This window comes from Erythrolamprus reginae, chromosome 11 (genome assembly GCF_031021105.1).
Source record: "Erythrolamprus reginae isolate rEryReg1 chromosome 11, rEryReg1.hap1, whole genome shotgun sequence".
In the NCBI taxonomy this organism is placed as follows: domain Eukaryota; kingdom Metazoa; phylum Chordata; class Lepidosauria; order Squamata; family Dipsadidae; genus Erythrolamprus; species Erythrolamprus reginae.
The window spans coordinates 13,088,013-13,103,598 of record NC_091960.1 but is presented as its reverse complement, the minus strand read 5'-3'; the positions used below and the strand labels follow the sequence as shown (position 1 = coordinate 13,103,598).

At 41.2% G+C, this 15,586-nt stretch overlaps 1 protein-coding gene across 1 annotated transcript in view; it reads right to left on the bottom strand.

Annotated features, from left to right (window-relative positions):
- Nucleotides 1–15,300, bottom strand: part of DNAJC8 (DnaJ heat shock protein family (Hsp40) member C8) — a 28,060-nt gene extending 12,760 nt beyond the window's left edge. Inside the window, exons 1-7 of the mRNA XM_070764845.1 lie at nucleotides 15,171–15,300; nucleotides 13,014–13,115; nucleotides 11,449–11,505; nucleotides 9,391–9,457; nucleotides 5,916–6,010; nucleotides 2,972–3,043; nucleotides 1,640–1,731 (exon numbers count right to left, since the gene is read on the bottom strand). Coding sequence (XP_070620946.1) covers nucleotides 1,640–1,731; nucleotides 2,972–3,043; nucleotides 5,916–6,010; nucleotides 9,391–9,457; nucleotides 11,449–11,505; nucleotides 13,014–13,115; nucleotides 15,171–15,239 — 554 coding nt within the window. The 5' untranslated portion in view covers nucleotides 15,240–15,300. The remainder of the gene's footprint in view (nucleotides 1–1,639; nucleotides 1,732–2,971; nucleotides 3,044–5,915; nucleotides 6,011–9,390; nucleotides 9,458–11,448; nucleotides 11,506–13,013; nucleotides 13,116–15,170) is intronic.
- Nucleotides 15,301–15,586: the final 286 nt, after the last annotated feature.

Genomic DNA, 15,586 nt, shown 5'->3' with positions numbered 1-15,586 from the left:
GACAGCCAAAAGAATCATTTCATCCAGACTGCCTTCTCCCAACTGTCAAACATGGCGGGGGTTCAGTGATGATCTGGGGTGCTATTTCTTGGAAATCCGCCGGGCCAATGATTTCCCTTCATGGAAGAATTAACAGCCATCACTATTTAGGAATTTTGGCCAACCAAATTCATCCTATGGTTCAAGAACTGTTTCCAGAGGGGGATGCCATCTTTCAAGAGGATAATGTACCAATCCATAGAGCAAGAATTGTTAAAGAATGGCACGAGGAATATTCTAATGAAGTTCAGCATCTCATCTGGCCACTACAATCGCCAGACCTCAACATTATTGAGCATTTATGGTTGATTTTAGAGATTCAAGTAAAAAGTCAATTTCCACCATCATCGTCTCTAAAAGAACTGGAGGGTGCTTTAACTGAAGAATGGGCTAAAATTCCTTTGGAAACAATTCACAATTTGTATGAATCAATATATTGGAGAATTGAGGCCGTATTTGCCGCAAAAAGTGGACCAACACCATATTAAAATATATTTTGATGATTTTTCAAGGTGTTTCCAGTTTATAAATATATATTAAGATCTAAACCAGAAAGTATTATGCTAAAAGACAGTATGATCAGCTGGTGCAGGAATTTGGGGCATTCAATAGACATGGACAAATGGGAAAATCTCTGGACACATAACTGGCAAATAACAAAATCTGTTTTATTTAAAGAAAATCAGATGAAGATGTTCCACAAATGGCACCTACCTGCCAAACAGACTTTCTAAAATGTACCCAAATTCACAACTGAACTGTTGGAAATATAAAAGAGATTGGCACTTATTATCACCAGTGGTGGACCTGCCCTAAAGCTAAACATTATTGGAACCAAATTGAGAAATGGCTAAAAGAAATAATACAAGATGAAGTGGGAAAGACTCCAGAATTCTTTTTACTAGGGATACCCTCTCAAAAATATAAAAAAGAAATTCAATAGTTATTAATTCATATCTTAACAGCAGCTAGGCTGGCCTATGCACAAAGATGGAAAGATGCTGAAATTCCAATAGAAGAGGAAATAATAAACAGGATTACTGATTGCACCAAAATGGATATGATGACAAGGCGGCTAAAAGAACAAGAGGAATCAGAATATAATAAAATTTGGCGTAGGTTTTATGATTGGTTGAATAAAAGAATACTCATATAACAGTATATTTTATATTAAATGGTACAAAACTATGCAATGTAAATAGTAGTAACAAATACTGTCAATATTTTTTTTCCATTTTGATCTACCTTTTTCTCTCTTTCCCTCTTTTTTTAACATAATATGTAAAATTCTCCGAGACTTTTGAGAAGGATGGAGCAGTTTTGGCTCCTTTTTATGTTGTATGTTATGTCTGTCTTTTGTCTTGTTTTCAAATTTAAAAAATCAATTAAAAAAAAAGATATTTTGATGATTCTTCAAGGTGTTTCCATTTTCTTGTCCACCCCCTGTACATCAACGTTTAAGTTTATGTTTTAGCAGTGATAAAGAATTCCATTTAAGCGGTCTTTTGTTACTGTTAATAATCAAGCCTTTTTATGTACACCAGAACGTCTAATCTCAGAGTTTTCAATATAGGCCGCAAGAATAAGCACTGTTTCCTACCTTTCGTGCATTTCCTTTGCTTCCCTTTCTTTCCTTTTAATTTCGAGCTCTGCGAAGAGTTTCATTGTCTGTTTGTACACCGCCTGCTTGAACTGTAAGAAACAGAGAATCAGCACCAATCCGGCAGCTCAGCTACAGTTCAATAAAATATTAATCCTGAGACTAATTTAAAAGACCAGCGGTCTTCCAGGGACACATCACAATAAACTAATACTAATCCAGAAGCTGGGCTTGATATTATACACTAGATGTAGTCAAACTACCATGAAGCAACTGGAAATTGCTAGAGAAAGCCTATCGCATGGGTCTCCAACCTTGGCAACTTAAAGACTTGTGGACTTCAATTCCCAGAATTTGGGGAGTTGACGTCCTCCCAGGAATTCTGGGAGTTGAAGTCCACTGCTCTAGAGCAGTGATGACGAACCTATGGCATGGGTGTATCTGCTGGCACACGAGCCATTATTATTATTATTATTTATTATTATTATTTATTAGATTTGTATGCCGCCCCTCTCCGTAGACTCGGGGCGGCTCAGAGCAATGATAAAAACAATATATAATGACAAATCTAATAGTTAAACTCTAAAATAACAATAATAGCTCAGCTCCAACATGCATGTGTTTGCCAGCCAACTGATTTTTGGCTCACATAGAGGCTCTGGGAGGGCATTTTGGAGCCTGGGGAGGGCGAAACACGAGTCTACTGGACCCACCAGAAGTTGGGAAACAGGCCGTTTCCGGCCTCCAGGAGGTGGGGGAAGCAGTTTTCGCCATCCCCAGGCATTGAATTATGGGTGTGGGCACTCGCGCATGCACGGTAGCACACGTGCACACTTTTTCGGCACCCGAGGGAAAAAGGTTTGTCATCACTGCTTTAGAGCATCACAGCTATGCCCTTACGGTATCACTATGACATCGTATCACTAGATGCCTATGGGGATTCTCAGTCATCCAGGACATGGTTGTCCCAAAAATGCTTTTCCAAAAGGCAATGTTTTCGTTTTTTCCTAAAAAAACATTTCACTTCTCATCCAATAAGCTTGTGATGTTATATCACTAGCTCATCCCAGAGTAACTTACATAAATTTTGTACAAATATTTGCAGGACTATTAATATTAAGAATAAAAACATGTTCTAGTTTGGCATTGATGTCTAAATGTGTAATCAAATAGAATACAAAGAATGAAATAGAGGGGGAGTAACAGATGTGTTTATGGGTCTGGGACCAGACTAAAACGCCTGAAAATGTGCAAATATTGATCCAAATAAAGGAAGGTGTTGCCTAGGACTAGGTGAATTTTATTCCTGGAAAGATGAACTGGTTAACTTACTATTTGTGGATCATCTTCTTCTACATCAGTTGGCTTGCCATCTTTCTTTAACTGTTTCTTTTTCTCTTTCACCTGAAAGAGATTTCACAAATAAGGAATACAGAATTCAATTCAATTCAATTCAATTTATTAGATTTGTATGCCGCCCTTCTCCGAAGACTCGGGGCGGCTCACAACAATAATAAAAACAGTATTTTAAGCTGCAGATCGTGCAAGAACTCATAGTACAGTATTGTGCTGGCTCATACTAACAGCAAAAGGCATTCAGTCAAATCACTGCTACTCTAAGCATAATTTTTGCTAGTCTATTTTCTTGTTACTTGTATGCTGGTAGAAATAAATACGCTATATGATCATTTCCCAGTATTACAAGAAAGAGAGATTCTTGGTGGAGGTTAATTCTTAAAACTCACGTCATCATGTGATGTATTCTGTTTCCCCCCCAAATAAGACATCCTCTGATAATAAGCCCAATCGGGCTTTTGAGTGCATGGCAATAAGGCCAAGCTCTTATAGAAACATAGAAACATAGAAGTGTGACGGCAGAAAAAGACCTCATGGTCCATCTAGTCTGCCCTTATACTATTTTCTGTATTTTATCTTAGGATGGATATATGTTTATCCCAGGCATGTTTAAATTCAGTTACTGTGGATTTATCTACCACATCTGCTGGAAGTTTGTTCCAAGGATCTACTACTCTTTCAGTAAAATAATATTTTCTCATGTTGCTTTTGATCTTTCCCCCAACTAACTTCAGATTGTGTCCCCTTGTTCTTGTGTTCACTTTCCTATTAAAAACACTTCCCTCCTGGACCTTATTTAACCCTTTAATATATTTAAATGTTTCGATCATGTCCCCCCTTTTCCTTCTGTCCTCCAGACTATACAGATTGAGTTCATTAAGTCTTTCCTGATACGTTTTATGCTTAAGACCTTCCACCATTCTTGTAGCCTGTCTTTGGACCCGTTCAATTTTGTCAATATCTTTTTGTAGGTGAGGTCTCCAGAACTGAACACAGTATTCCAAATGTGGTCTCACCAGCATTCTATATAGCGGGATCATAATCTCCCTCTTCCTACTTGTTATACCTCTAGCTATGCAGCCAAGCATCCTACTTGCTTTCCCTACCGCCTGACTGCACTGTCCACCCATTTTGAGACTGTCAGAAATCACTACCCCTAAATCCTTTTCTTTTGAAGTATTTGCCAACACTGAACTGCCAATACAATACTCAGATTGGCACTTATTTCAGGGTTCAACAAAATATAAGACAGGGTCTTATTTTTGGGAAAACACAGGTGTCACAACTTTTCTCCCCTTCGCTAAACCAGGGGTGAGCGTGGCCAGCATATGACACAACTGGCTCATGGGCCATGAGATATACAAACACACACCTACATACATATGATGTAAGTATGCAACTTAAAACCTGAAGTTTTACGTCACATACACCAGTGTTTCCCAATCTTGACAACGTGAAGATATCTGGACTTCAACTCCCAGAATTCCCCAGCCAGCGAACACTGGCTGGGGAATTCTGGGAGTTGAAGTCCAGATATCTTCAAGTTGCCATACACATTTAGAATACTGTGTTCAGTTCTGGAGACCTCGCCTACAAAAAGATATTGATAAAACTGAACGGGTCCAAAGACTGGCTACAAAAATGGTGGAAGGTTTTAAGCATAAAACGTATCAGGAAAGACTTTATGAACTCAATCTGTATAGTCTGGAGGACAGAAGGGAAAGGGGGGGGACATGATCGAAACATTTAAATATTTATTTATTTATTTGATTTGATTTGTATGCCGCCCCTCTCCAGAGACTCGGGGCGGCTAACAGCGACAATAAAACAGTGTATGTTAAAAGGTTAAATAAGGTTTAGGAGGGAAGTGTTTTTAATAGGAAAGTGAACACAAGAACAAGGGGGCACAATCTGAGGTTAGTTGGGGGAAAGATCAGAAGCAATGTGAGAAAATATGATTTTACTGAAAGAGTAGTCGATGCTTGGAACAAACTTCCAGCAGACGTAGTTGGTAAATCTACAGTAACTGAATTTAAACATGCCTGGGATAAACATAGATCCATCCTAAGATAAAATACAGAAATAGTATAAGGGCAGACTAGATGGACCAAGGAGGTATTTTTCTGCCATCAATCTTCTATGTTTCTAAGTGAAAAAGCATCATGTTTTATTCATTTGTTTATTGTTTTAAGCACTCCTCCATCTGGAAGGACATGTTTGGGTTACTAAGGACTTTGGAAGATAATGAAGACATCTGCCAGTGTAACATGCTGGCTCTGTTAAAAAATGCTATTGCTAACATGCTGTCAGCCGCCCTGAATCTAAGGAGAAGGGCGGCATTTTAAAAAATTGGAATAAATAAATAAATAAACATCACTTATCATTCTTCACAAATTGAAAAGGGATGCAAACAAGGCAGCACTGGAAGACCAGTTGCTTTATTTCTTCCATGTGAATAGCATTGTTGTTAAGTCACTTTCCTGCTTTCCAACAAAAAGATGCAGGCAAGCTAAACTGAAGCTATAGATATATAAACATATAACAACTTCCAAGATTGTTCTTCAACATTCCCAGCTCAATTTCTTTCTTAGTGGAATTTAAAGAGAAAACTTTGAATACTTTTACATTATTAGACCAATTACTTTATGAATACTTCAGTTATCTTCCAATCTAAATTCACTGAATTCTAAAAGTTTAGAAGCAGATATAACATTCACAACGTATTCTTTACAACATGTAATTCTCTTTCTAATCACAGTTAACCTTCATCAAAGTTGTGGTGCAATAAAATATACCTAAGCAGTGGAATAATTTAAACATATATAATTTTCAGTTTAAGCAATATGCGGACAGACGCCAACTGCAGTAGTTCACACTTCTCCCCCTGGATCAAAGGCTGGCTGCAACGTGTGATACTTACAATGTGCTCTATGTATTCCTTTCCAGCCTGTATCACATCCAATGCTCTCTTCTTTTGCTCCTGGTCTAGCAATAGCTTGTATGCTTTGTCAACAGCTGACAAGGAAAATATTTCTATCAGCACATTCATACAACTTGAAAAATCTATATTACTAGAGAAAACATAAGGGCATATTTGTTTATTGGGCTCTAGCAGAAAGGGCAACCTAGAATAGAATACAATTCTTTATTAGCCCAAGTGTGATTGGACACACACGGAATTTGTCTTTGGTGCATATGGTCTCAGTGTAAATAAAGAAAAAATAAAATATATTTGTCAGGAATTGTAAAATACAAAACAGGGACCGCCTTCTGCTGCACGAATCACAGCGACCGGTCAGGTCCCACAGAGTGGGTCTTCTCCAGGTCCCGTCAACTAAACAATGCCGCTCGGCGGGACCCAGGGGAAGAGCCTTCTCTGTGGCGGCCCCGGCCCTCTGGAACCAACTCCCCCCAGAGATTAGAACTGCCCCCACCCTCCTTGCTTTTTGTAAGCTACTTAATACCCACCTCTGTCGCCAGGCATGGGGGAATTGAGATGCTCTTTCCCCCTGGGCCTTTACAATTTCATGTATGGTATGTCTGTATGTATGTTTGGTTTTTTATATTAATGGGTTTTTAATCTTTTTTTAGTATTTATTGTATTATTATTGTACATTGTTTTATTATTGCTTTTAGCCACCCCGAGTCTCTGGAGAGGGGCAGCATACAAATCCAATAAATAAAAATAAATAAATAAATAAATGATAGTCACAGGATATTAATAAGCAATCAAATCATACTAGGAAACAATAAAACAGTATAAGTTGTAAAGATACAAACAACATGGATATAGCTAGACATGGAAAGAGATCGGTACTAGGTAAGGTTGAGAAGAAGAGTCTTCGGAGAGGGGCAGCATACAAATCTAATAAATTATTATTATTATTATTATTATTATTATTATTATTATTATTAAGAATAGAAATACAGTCTAAGTAGTTAATTTGACAGCGCTGTGGGAATTAGTTGTTTAGTAGAGAGGGCATTCGGGGAAAAATTGTCCCTGTGTTTTGTTCTGGTGTGCAGAGCCCTATAGCATTGTTTTGAGGGTAGAAGTTGAAACAATTTATGTCAAAGTCCTCAATGGAAGACAGGTTGGTAGCAACTGTTTTTTCTGCAGTTCTAATTATCCGTTGAAGTCTGTGTCTGTCTTGTTTGGTTGCAGAGCCAAACCTGATAGTTATAAATCACAGATGACAGACATGTACCGTATTTTTCGGTGTATAAGACACACCTTTTTACTTCAAACAAGTGCGTCAAAAACTGGGTGCGTCTTATACACCGAATGTTCCCTTCCCCCCCCCCCCCCCCAGCAGCCCTCGGCAGGAGGCTGGCAACTTAACCCTGAGAATGCCCCCAAAGGTGGGAGGTTGGAGTAGGGGCTGATGGAGCCAAGCCCCCTCCCACCGGACGATCAGCGCCGCACCGCGGGCCTCCTCTGCGGCTGGATGCGCCGAGGGGATGCCCTGCCCAGTTCTCCGCAGCTGCATGCGGGGAAACCTCGCAAGGGGCTCACGGAGGCTCCGCTCCACACCCAGCAGCAAAGCGTTGCATTCCAGCTGGTTGCACGGGGCCTCCGGGTGGCAGGGACAAGGTGGGCATGCCGCTGAGTTAGCCAATCCTGCGGAGACAGAAGCAGAGGCGGCAACTGCTAAGGTGGTTTCGGCGGCTTTCCTTTGAGCAGCAACAGCGCCAGGAATGTCACGCCCACGCTCCAAGTCCCCGCCGCCGCCATCACTGTCTCCGCTGGGACCGCCTAACTCAGCGGCGTACCCGCCATGTCCCTGCCACCCGGAGGCCCCGTGCAGCTGCCTGGAATGTGACGTATTGCTGCTGGGTGCGGACTGGAGCCTCCGGGAGCCCCTCCTGAGGATTCCCTGCATGCAGCTGCGAAGAACCGGGCAGGGCATCCCCTCAGCTAGACCCGCGGGGTGAAGCCCAGCCAGAGAGAGATCGGAGCGCAGAGCTGCTGGCCGGCTGTAAAACCCGGAAGCGGTGCAGTTCTGAAACTGGAGGATAAGCTCAGAAGTGGGGTAGGCTGCTGGCAGGCCAAAGTGCCTAACTATAATTTTCATTCTTTTTTCCAACTCCATCCGCACTGCTCCCATCCGGCGCCCTTTCCCCGCCCTCTTCAACCAGGGTTGATTTGCTCCTGGGAAAATCACTTTCCCGCAATCTCTGCCCATCCCCCGTGGAAAGAGCTTTCAGCAGCTGTTGGCAGAAGGAACTCATTCCCTCCCTTTCTGCCTCCTGGCATCGGTTCGGCTGGCCTTTCTGGGCTTGGCAGAACACCCGACTCCTTCCCCCCGGACGGACGGCCAGCCGGCCTCTGGGCTCCTCTTCCAGGCTGCCAGCCACAGGCCTTCTCTCTCCTGGCGGGAACCGACCTTTGGTCGGCCAGGCACTACTACTACATCCTACGATGGGGACTGAGAGAAGAGCGCCCTGCGTGGACAGCAAAGCTCAGTTTTCCCTGAATAACCTCACGACAGAGAACTCGCGGGATGGGGTGGGGTGTGTACGTGGTGGCAGCGAGTTAGGATTCTGAAAGCACGATTCAGAGCATCTTGCTCTGAGATGTATCCTGAATCAAGCTCTTGAGAAGACCGCGCTTTTAACACCCTTTCTTTTTTGATAATTGTGAGGATGAAGGTGGGAAGAGAATGAGAGTGGGAGAAGAGGGAAGCAAATGAGAGAGAGAAGGGGAGAGAAAGAAAGAGGGAGAGGAAAGAGAGAAAAACAGAAATGAAAGAGAAATGAGAGCAAAAAGGGAAGAGAAAGAAACAAATGAGAGAGAAAAGGGGGAGAGAGAGGGAGAAGTACACAGAAATGAGAGACCTGGAGGGAGAAAATGAGAGAGAGAAAAGAAAGGCAGAGAAGTGGAGAGAAAGAAAGAAAAGGGAAAGAGAGAGGGAGGGAGGGAAAGAGAGAAGTGGAGAGGAAGGAAGGAGGGAGGGAAGGAAGGAAAGAAGGAATGGAGACGTTTCCCACAGAAAACTCTGAGAGCCACAAACCCACCCCCTCATGGCTGGAGAGGTTACTATTACTATTTTAATACTACACCATTTGGTTCAGAATACTTTTTTCCTTGTTTTCTTCCCCTAAAATCTAGTTGCGTCTTATACACCTGTGTGCCTTATACATCGGAAAATACGGTAATTTATCTTCATGCTAACATCAGAACTTCCCATTATCTATTGCAGTGTTTCCCAACCTTGGCAACTTGAAGATATTTGGACTTCAACTCCCAGAATTCTCCAGCCAGCGAATGCTGGCTGGGGAATTCTGGGAGTTGAAGTCCAGATATCTTCAAGTTGCCAAGGTTGGGAAATACTGATCTATTGGATACATTGCTGATGCCTGAAATCCTGAACCCATAAAAAACAGAGAAGTACCTTCAAAGGCCTTTTGCGATCTTTCAGGATCATCTTGGTTTTTGTCAGGATGAACCAATATGGATAACTGTATAATTAAAGAACACAGATATCAAGATATATGAAATAATCAATAAAGCAAGCCCTTATTTGCACATACAGTATATGCAAACATTGCTATTTACCTACTACTTTCTGGGACAAGGCTTTCCTAAATTCTCAGTCTCATTCTGCCAATTTCTTCAATGGTATATAGTTAGAAAAGCATAGCAAGTATTTTTCAAAGATATTGACATCATTCTAATTTCTTAAATGACACGAAAGTTTTGTTCATCTGTGTGATTTATTCAATATTCTAATATGAATATTCTAGCAATCATTTTGAAGTGATAAAAACACCAACATAAAATGTATTTAGGTGCTCATATTTTTTATTTAGAAACATAGAAACATAGAAGACTGACGGCAGAAAAAGACCTCATGGTCCATCTAGTCTGCCCTTATACTATTTCCTGTATTTTATCTTACAATGGATATATGTTTATCCCAGGCATGTTTAAATTCAGTTACTGTGGATTTACCAACCACGTCTGCTGGAAGTTTGTTCCAAGGATCTACTACTCTTTCAGTAAAATAATATTTTCTCATGTTGCCTCTGATCATTCCCCCAACTAACTTCAGATTGTGTCCCCTTGTTCTTGTGTTCTCTTTCCTATTAAAAACACTTCCCTCCTGAACCTTATTTAACCCTTTAACATATTTAAATGTTTCGATCATGTCCCCCCTTTTCCTTCTGTCCTCCAGACTATACAGATTGAGTTCATTAAGTTTTTCCTGATGCTCTTTATGCTTAAGACCTTCCACCATTCTTGTAGCCCGTCTTTGGACCCGTTCAATTTTGTCAATATCTTTTTGTAGGTGAGGTCTCCAGAACTAAACACAGTACTCCAAATGTGGTCTCACCAGCGCTCTATATCACAATCTTCCTCTTCCTGCTAGTTATACCTCTAGCTATGCAGCCAAGCATCCTACTTGCAGCCAAGCATCCTACTTATTTCGGTATAAAAATATCCAAATTCAGACACAAGTTTCTAGATTGTATGACTATGGAAGGAATTTTGTCATCAAAACAAATATATCAAGAAAACTATCAGAACAGTATTGCTAACTATTTGGGAAATGGAATGAGGAGCCATGGGGGGAAGTTTGCACATTTATTTTTTGTGCTGGTTTGTGACCACAATGAAGATTGAATTGAATTGAATTGGATATTTATTTATAGACCACTCCAATTTGGGAATTTTATAAAATACACAGTAAAAATACAACAGAAACAAACAAAAACTCTGCAACCTAGTTCTAAACATAATTCTTTGCTAAGTTAGAACCTGGTAAATTATTCTTTGGTTTCCTCTTTTATAAGCTTGATGCTTATCTGCCTAACCCGCTGCCTAATCATACTGCATTGACTACTGAATGATCTTTTAAAGTAATGAAACAATTTAATCTCTCAAATAAGAGCAATTGGGGATAGCTCTAAATACATGCATTTTTATGACATTACAAAGCACTTTGTAAACTTAGTTAGCATGCTGCATATGTTCAATGAAATAGCTGCAGTTCTCAAATAAATGTATTGATGCTTACAACTAAGCAATGTCGTTTGGCGGGACCCAGGAGAAGAGCCTTCTCTGTGGCAGCCCCAACCCTCTGGAACCAGCTCCCCCCAGATATCAGAGTTGCCCCCACCCTCCTTGCCTTTCGCAAGCTCCTTAAAACCCACCTCTGTCGTCAGGCATGGGGGAATTGAAATTTTCCCTTCCCCCTAGGCTTATAGAATTTATACATGGTATGTTTGTATGTATGAGTGGTTCTTTAAATTGGGTTTTTTAGATTGTTTTTAATATTCGATTTGTTTACATTGTCTTTTTATATTGTTGTGAGCCGCCCTGAGTCTTCGGAGAGGGGCGGCATACAAATCTAATAAATAATAATAATAATAATAATAATAATAATAATAATAATAATAATAGCCAAAAGGGTCTCTTCCATGTTTAGCAAACTGTAGAAGCCACATACCTGACGGAATCTTTTCTTTATATCTTCATCAGTGATTTCAGGATCCAATTGCAATACCTGGAAAAGTCCAAGTGATTTTTGTTTTGTTCTCTTGATAAAGGTACTGCTTAGAAAATACACAAAACAGCACTATTCATGAAACGAGTTATCGCCATGCTCCAGAAACTTTAAGATCATCAAGAAACTAGAAAGCCAAAATCCTTGAGAAGTAAATTCTTCAGGGAGTAATCTCAAAAAGTCATCCAGCAACAATTAGGCATGCTCATTGGTTATTGAATGCCGAGGGAAAACTAGCAAAAAGGGTAAAGGACTGGAGAATGTGGTTCCGGGCACTCTGAAGGGCATCATTTTATACTGCCATTTGTTACAATTCCATGTGTCCTTTTAACAGACTTAGTAACTGAAAAACAAGTGTACTGAATGACGAAGACACAAATGCAAGACTCACTGCTCACAGTCATTCATGCCCTCATCACCTCGAGGTTCGACTACTGTAATGCTCTCTACATGGGGCTACCTTTGAAAAGTGTTTGGAAACTCCAGATCGTGCAGAATGCAGCTGCGAGAGCAGTCATGGGCTTACCTAGGTATTGGTTGCTGATCAATTTCCGGTCACAATTCAAAGTGTTGGTTATGACCTTTAAAGCCCTTCATGGCACTGGACCAGAATATCTCCGAGACCGCCTGCTGCCGCACGAATCCCAGCGACTGATTAGGTCCCACAGAGTGGGCCTTCTCCGGGTCCAGTCAACTAAACAATGTCGGTTGGCGGGCCCCAGGGGAAGAGCCTTCTCTGTGGCGGCCCCGACCCTCTGGAACCAACTCCCCCCCGGAGATTAGAACTGCCCCTACTCTCCTTGCCTTTCGTAAGCTCCTTAAGACCCACCTTTGTCGTCAGGCATGGGGGAACTGAGACATCTCCCCTGGGCATATACAATTTATGAATGGTATGTCTGTCTGTATGTTTGTTTAGAAAATGGGGTTTTTAAAATATTTTTAAACTGTAATTTAGATTTGTTGTAAATTGTTTCACTTTGTTGTGAGCCGCCCCGAGTCTGCGGAGAGGGGCAGCATACAAATCTAAATAATTAATAAATAATAATAAATAATAATAAATAAATAAATAAATAACTGGGCGGGGTGGATTCTTATTCTGCTGCAAAACATACTTCAGATCTAGGGTGAAAGCCTAAATAACTAGGTTTACTTCTTGCCAGTTCACTGATTCATTTCTAAAGGGATCAAGAGTGGTGCCATTTGTGATATAAAAAAATAAGTACACTTTAAATTCCAAAAGAAAATGTTACCAAATTCTCAAACATTTTAAAGAAATGATCCACTGACAGCAAGCAACTAAAATATGCCAATATAAACGTTTACCACAAGTCAATATTATGACACAAGCAATTAATTAGTTGTGTGCAAAACCAAATGGTACATATCCAGAATATTCCAGGAATGGACCATGCTAGTTTGCATATCTCTTTCAAATAACTGGATCTATACCAAAAAAAAAACCCCTGCAGTGGTAAGACAATGAATAAAGAAAACAAATGTAAACATACCTCAAAGGGATTCAGATTAAAATAGGAGGCCCCAGGCCTAGTGAGCCTTTCAATCTGATTTTTTGAAGTTAAAACAGAATCTCGCCTTTCAATTTGCTTTACCTGTAGAAATTAGCACATCATTAATAACCAGAACTGTACCAGATAATTGTGGGAGAAGTAGGAAGTGGAAGATGTACTGGGTAATAAAGTGGGATACAAAAAAATAATAATTTGGTTAATTCAAAAAAGCCTCAATTAATTGTGACAATATATCTTGTGAACTGAGCTAAAGTCAGATAGATTGGGCACAACACTGACATAAGCAGTTAAAGCTGCATAGGAAAATGTTGAGAATAATAGGAGTTAATAATTGGAAGACACTGTTAGGGGAGACTGTGATGTACACTTCAATGAGAGTGACTTAATGAATTAAATATGCTGAATAAACCCAACTGAATTAAATTGTTGAATAAATATAACAGAATTACATAAATGTGCCCAATTATATTATTTTCAATTTATTTCACATTTCAATAGGGATGTCATTATCTATGCCAGAGAATCACTAGATGGCAGCAGAGAGACAGATAACCTAACTCTTTGCTACCATCCATTGGTGACCACACCCAGTTACGATTATATATGCAACAGGACAAAATATGTTTATTAAAGTTGCCGTCTTTCTCCTCTTCTGAAATTGTCTAAGGTATAATGTTTAATACAAAGCAACACAAAGAACATAGGGCAAAATGTAACAAAAAGGTGGATTTACATTTAGTCCCATGCACACTTTCAAGAAAATCCACCATTTTTTACAGAATGGGAAGCAAACAACCTGGACCCTGTTCTCTTATTACTGTCACTGTAATAGTCAGTGAAATGATTAAATTACAAGCCAATTATATTATAATCTTAAAATTGTACTACCTATCATTTTGAAAGAAAGACCGAATCAATGTCAACACAAAAGGATGTATGACAGGTCAGCAGAAAAACAGAAAAGGAACAAGGGAAGGAACAAGAAGATCAGGACCAAAGAAAACAGTTGAAAGTACAGTATTATGCAGTTGGGAACCATTGAAAACGTTAGAGACCATAATGGTTTGGGATAAAGACACAGCAAACCTTCCACAGGTGACTGCAGAGCAAATATTAACGTGTCACTGTCGCATATATGTGACTCATATATTTCTGATCAAATGCCTCCCTGTCTTATACACAATGAAAGAATAGAGCCAAGGTGTTGCAGTGGTTAGAGTGCAGCACTGCGGGCTACTTCAGCTGCTAGCTGTAGTTTAGTGGTTCAAATCTCACCACCAGCTCAAGGTTGACTCAGCCTTCCATCCTTCCGAGGTGGGTAAAAGGAGTACAGTACTCAGATTGTTGGGGGCGAAATGCTGATTCTGTAAACCGCTTAGAGAGGACTGTAAAAGGATCATGAACAGTAAGTTTAAATGCTATAGCTGTGTTTCCCAGCCTTGGCAACTTGAAGATATCTGGACTTCAACTCCCAGAATTCCCCAGCCAGCGTTCGCTGGCTGGGGAATTCTGGGAGTTGAAGTCCAAATATCTTCAAGTTGCCAAGGTTGGGAAACACTGCTATAGCTAATAGGGATTAGAATTAAACCTGTGGCTCCAAGGGAAGAATTCGATGTAAATAAGAAAACTGGCTGGCAATGGATGCTCTGCTCTCCTCCTACATTAAAGTGACGGGACTCTCTCTCTCTCCCTCGTTTTCTACCTAATTTTCCATTAATAGGCTCCCCGCCCACTGTAATCACGGCAGGGATCGGCCTTTCGGACTACAACTTCCATCCGCCCCAGCCAGAGTAACGAATAGCGACGAGGGGAAGGAAGGCAAATCCCTGAAAAAGGGGACAAGGCAGCTTGTTTTGGGCCTGGCAACAGAGGCACCTCGAAAGGCTCCCTCACCCCCCACAACGTCTCCGGGTGCAACAAGCTCAAAGCTTCTCCCAACCACCTTTATCCGAACAGAAGAACCGAGCGGGAAAGGAAGGACCGGCAAGACAACCGGTATCTATACTCAAGCCAATCGACCCGAAAGGAAGAAGCCCAGCCCGGCTGACAGCCCCAACCCTTCCGGGACCTGCCGAAGCGGGCCAGAAGGACAAGGCGTCCCTTCGGCCACCAGGGACGGAGACCGGGTCGCCGTACCTCCGTGTAGAAGGTGAGAAACGCCTCCTCAGCAGAGCCCACCGCTTCTCGCTCGCCCGGAGCCGCCATTTTGGTACCACGTGACCCGCTGCGCGCCCTTTCCACCTGATCGGGACCGATTCCGGCCTGGCTACCGGCCACGTGATCCAGAACGCCTGCCTTTCCGTGGGGGGGGGCGGTCTCTTAAAGGGCCAGGGCGCCGAGACTGGGATACCTCTTGGCCCCGGTGTCGTTTCCTGTAGTTGTTCTGCTCGCTGAATAGAATAGAACAGAACAGAATTCTTTATTGGCCAAATGTGATTGGACACACAAGGAATTTGTCTTTGGTGAATATGCTCTCAGTGTACATAAATGAAAAAGATACATTTGTCAAGAATCAAGAGGTGTGTGCAACACTTAATGATTGTCATAGGGAT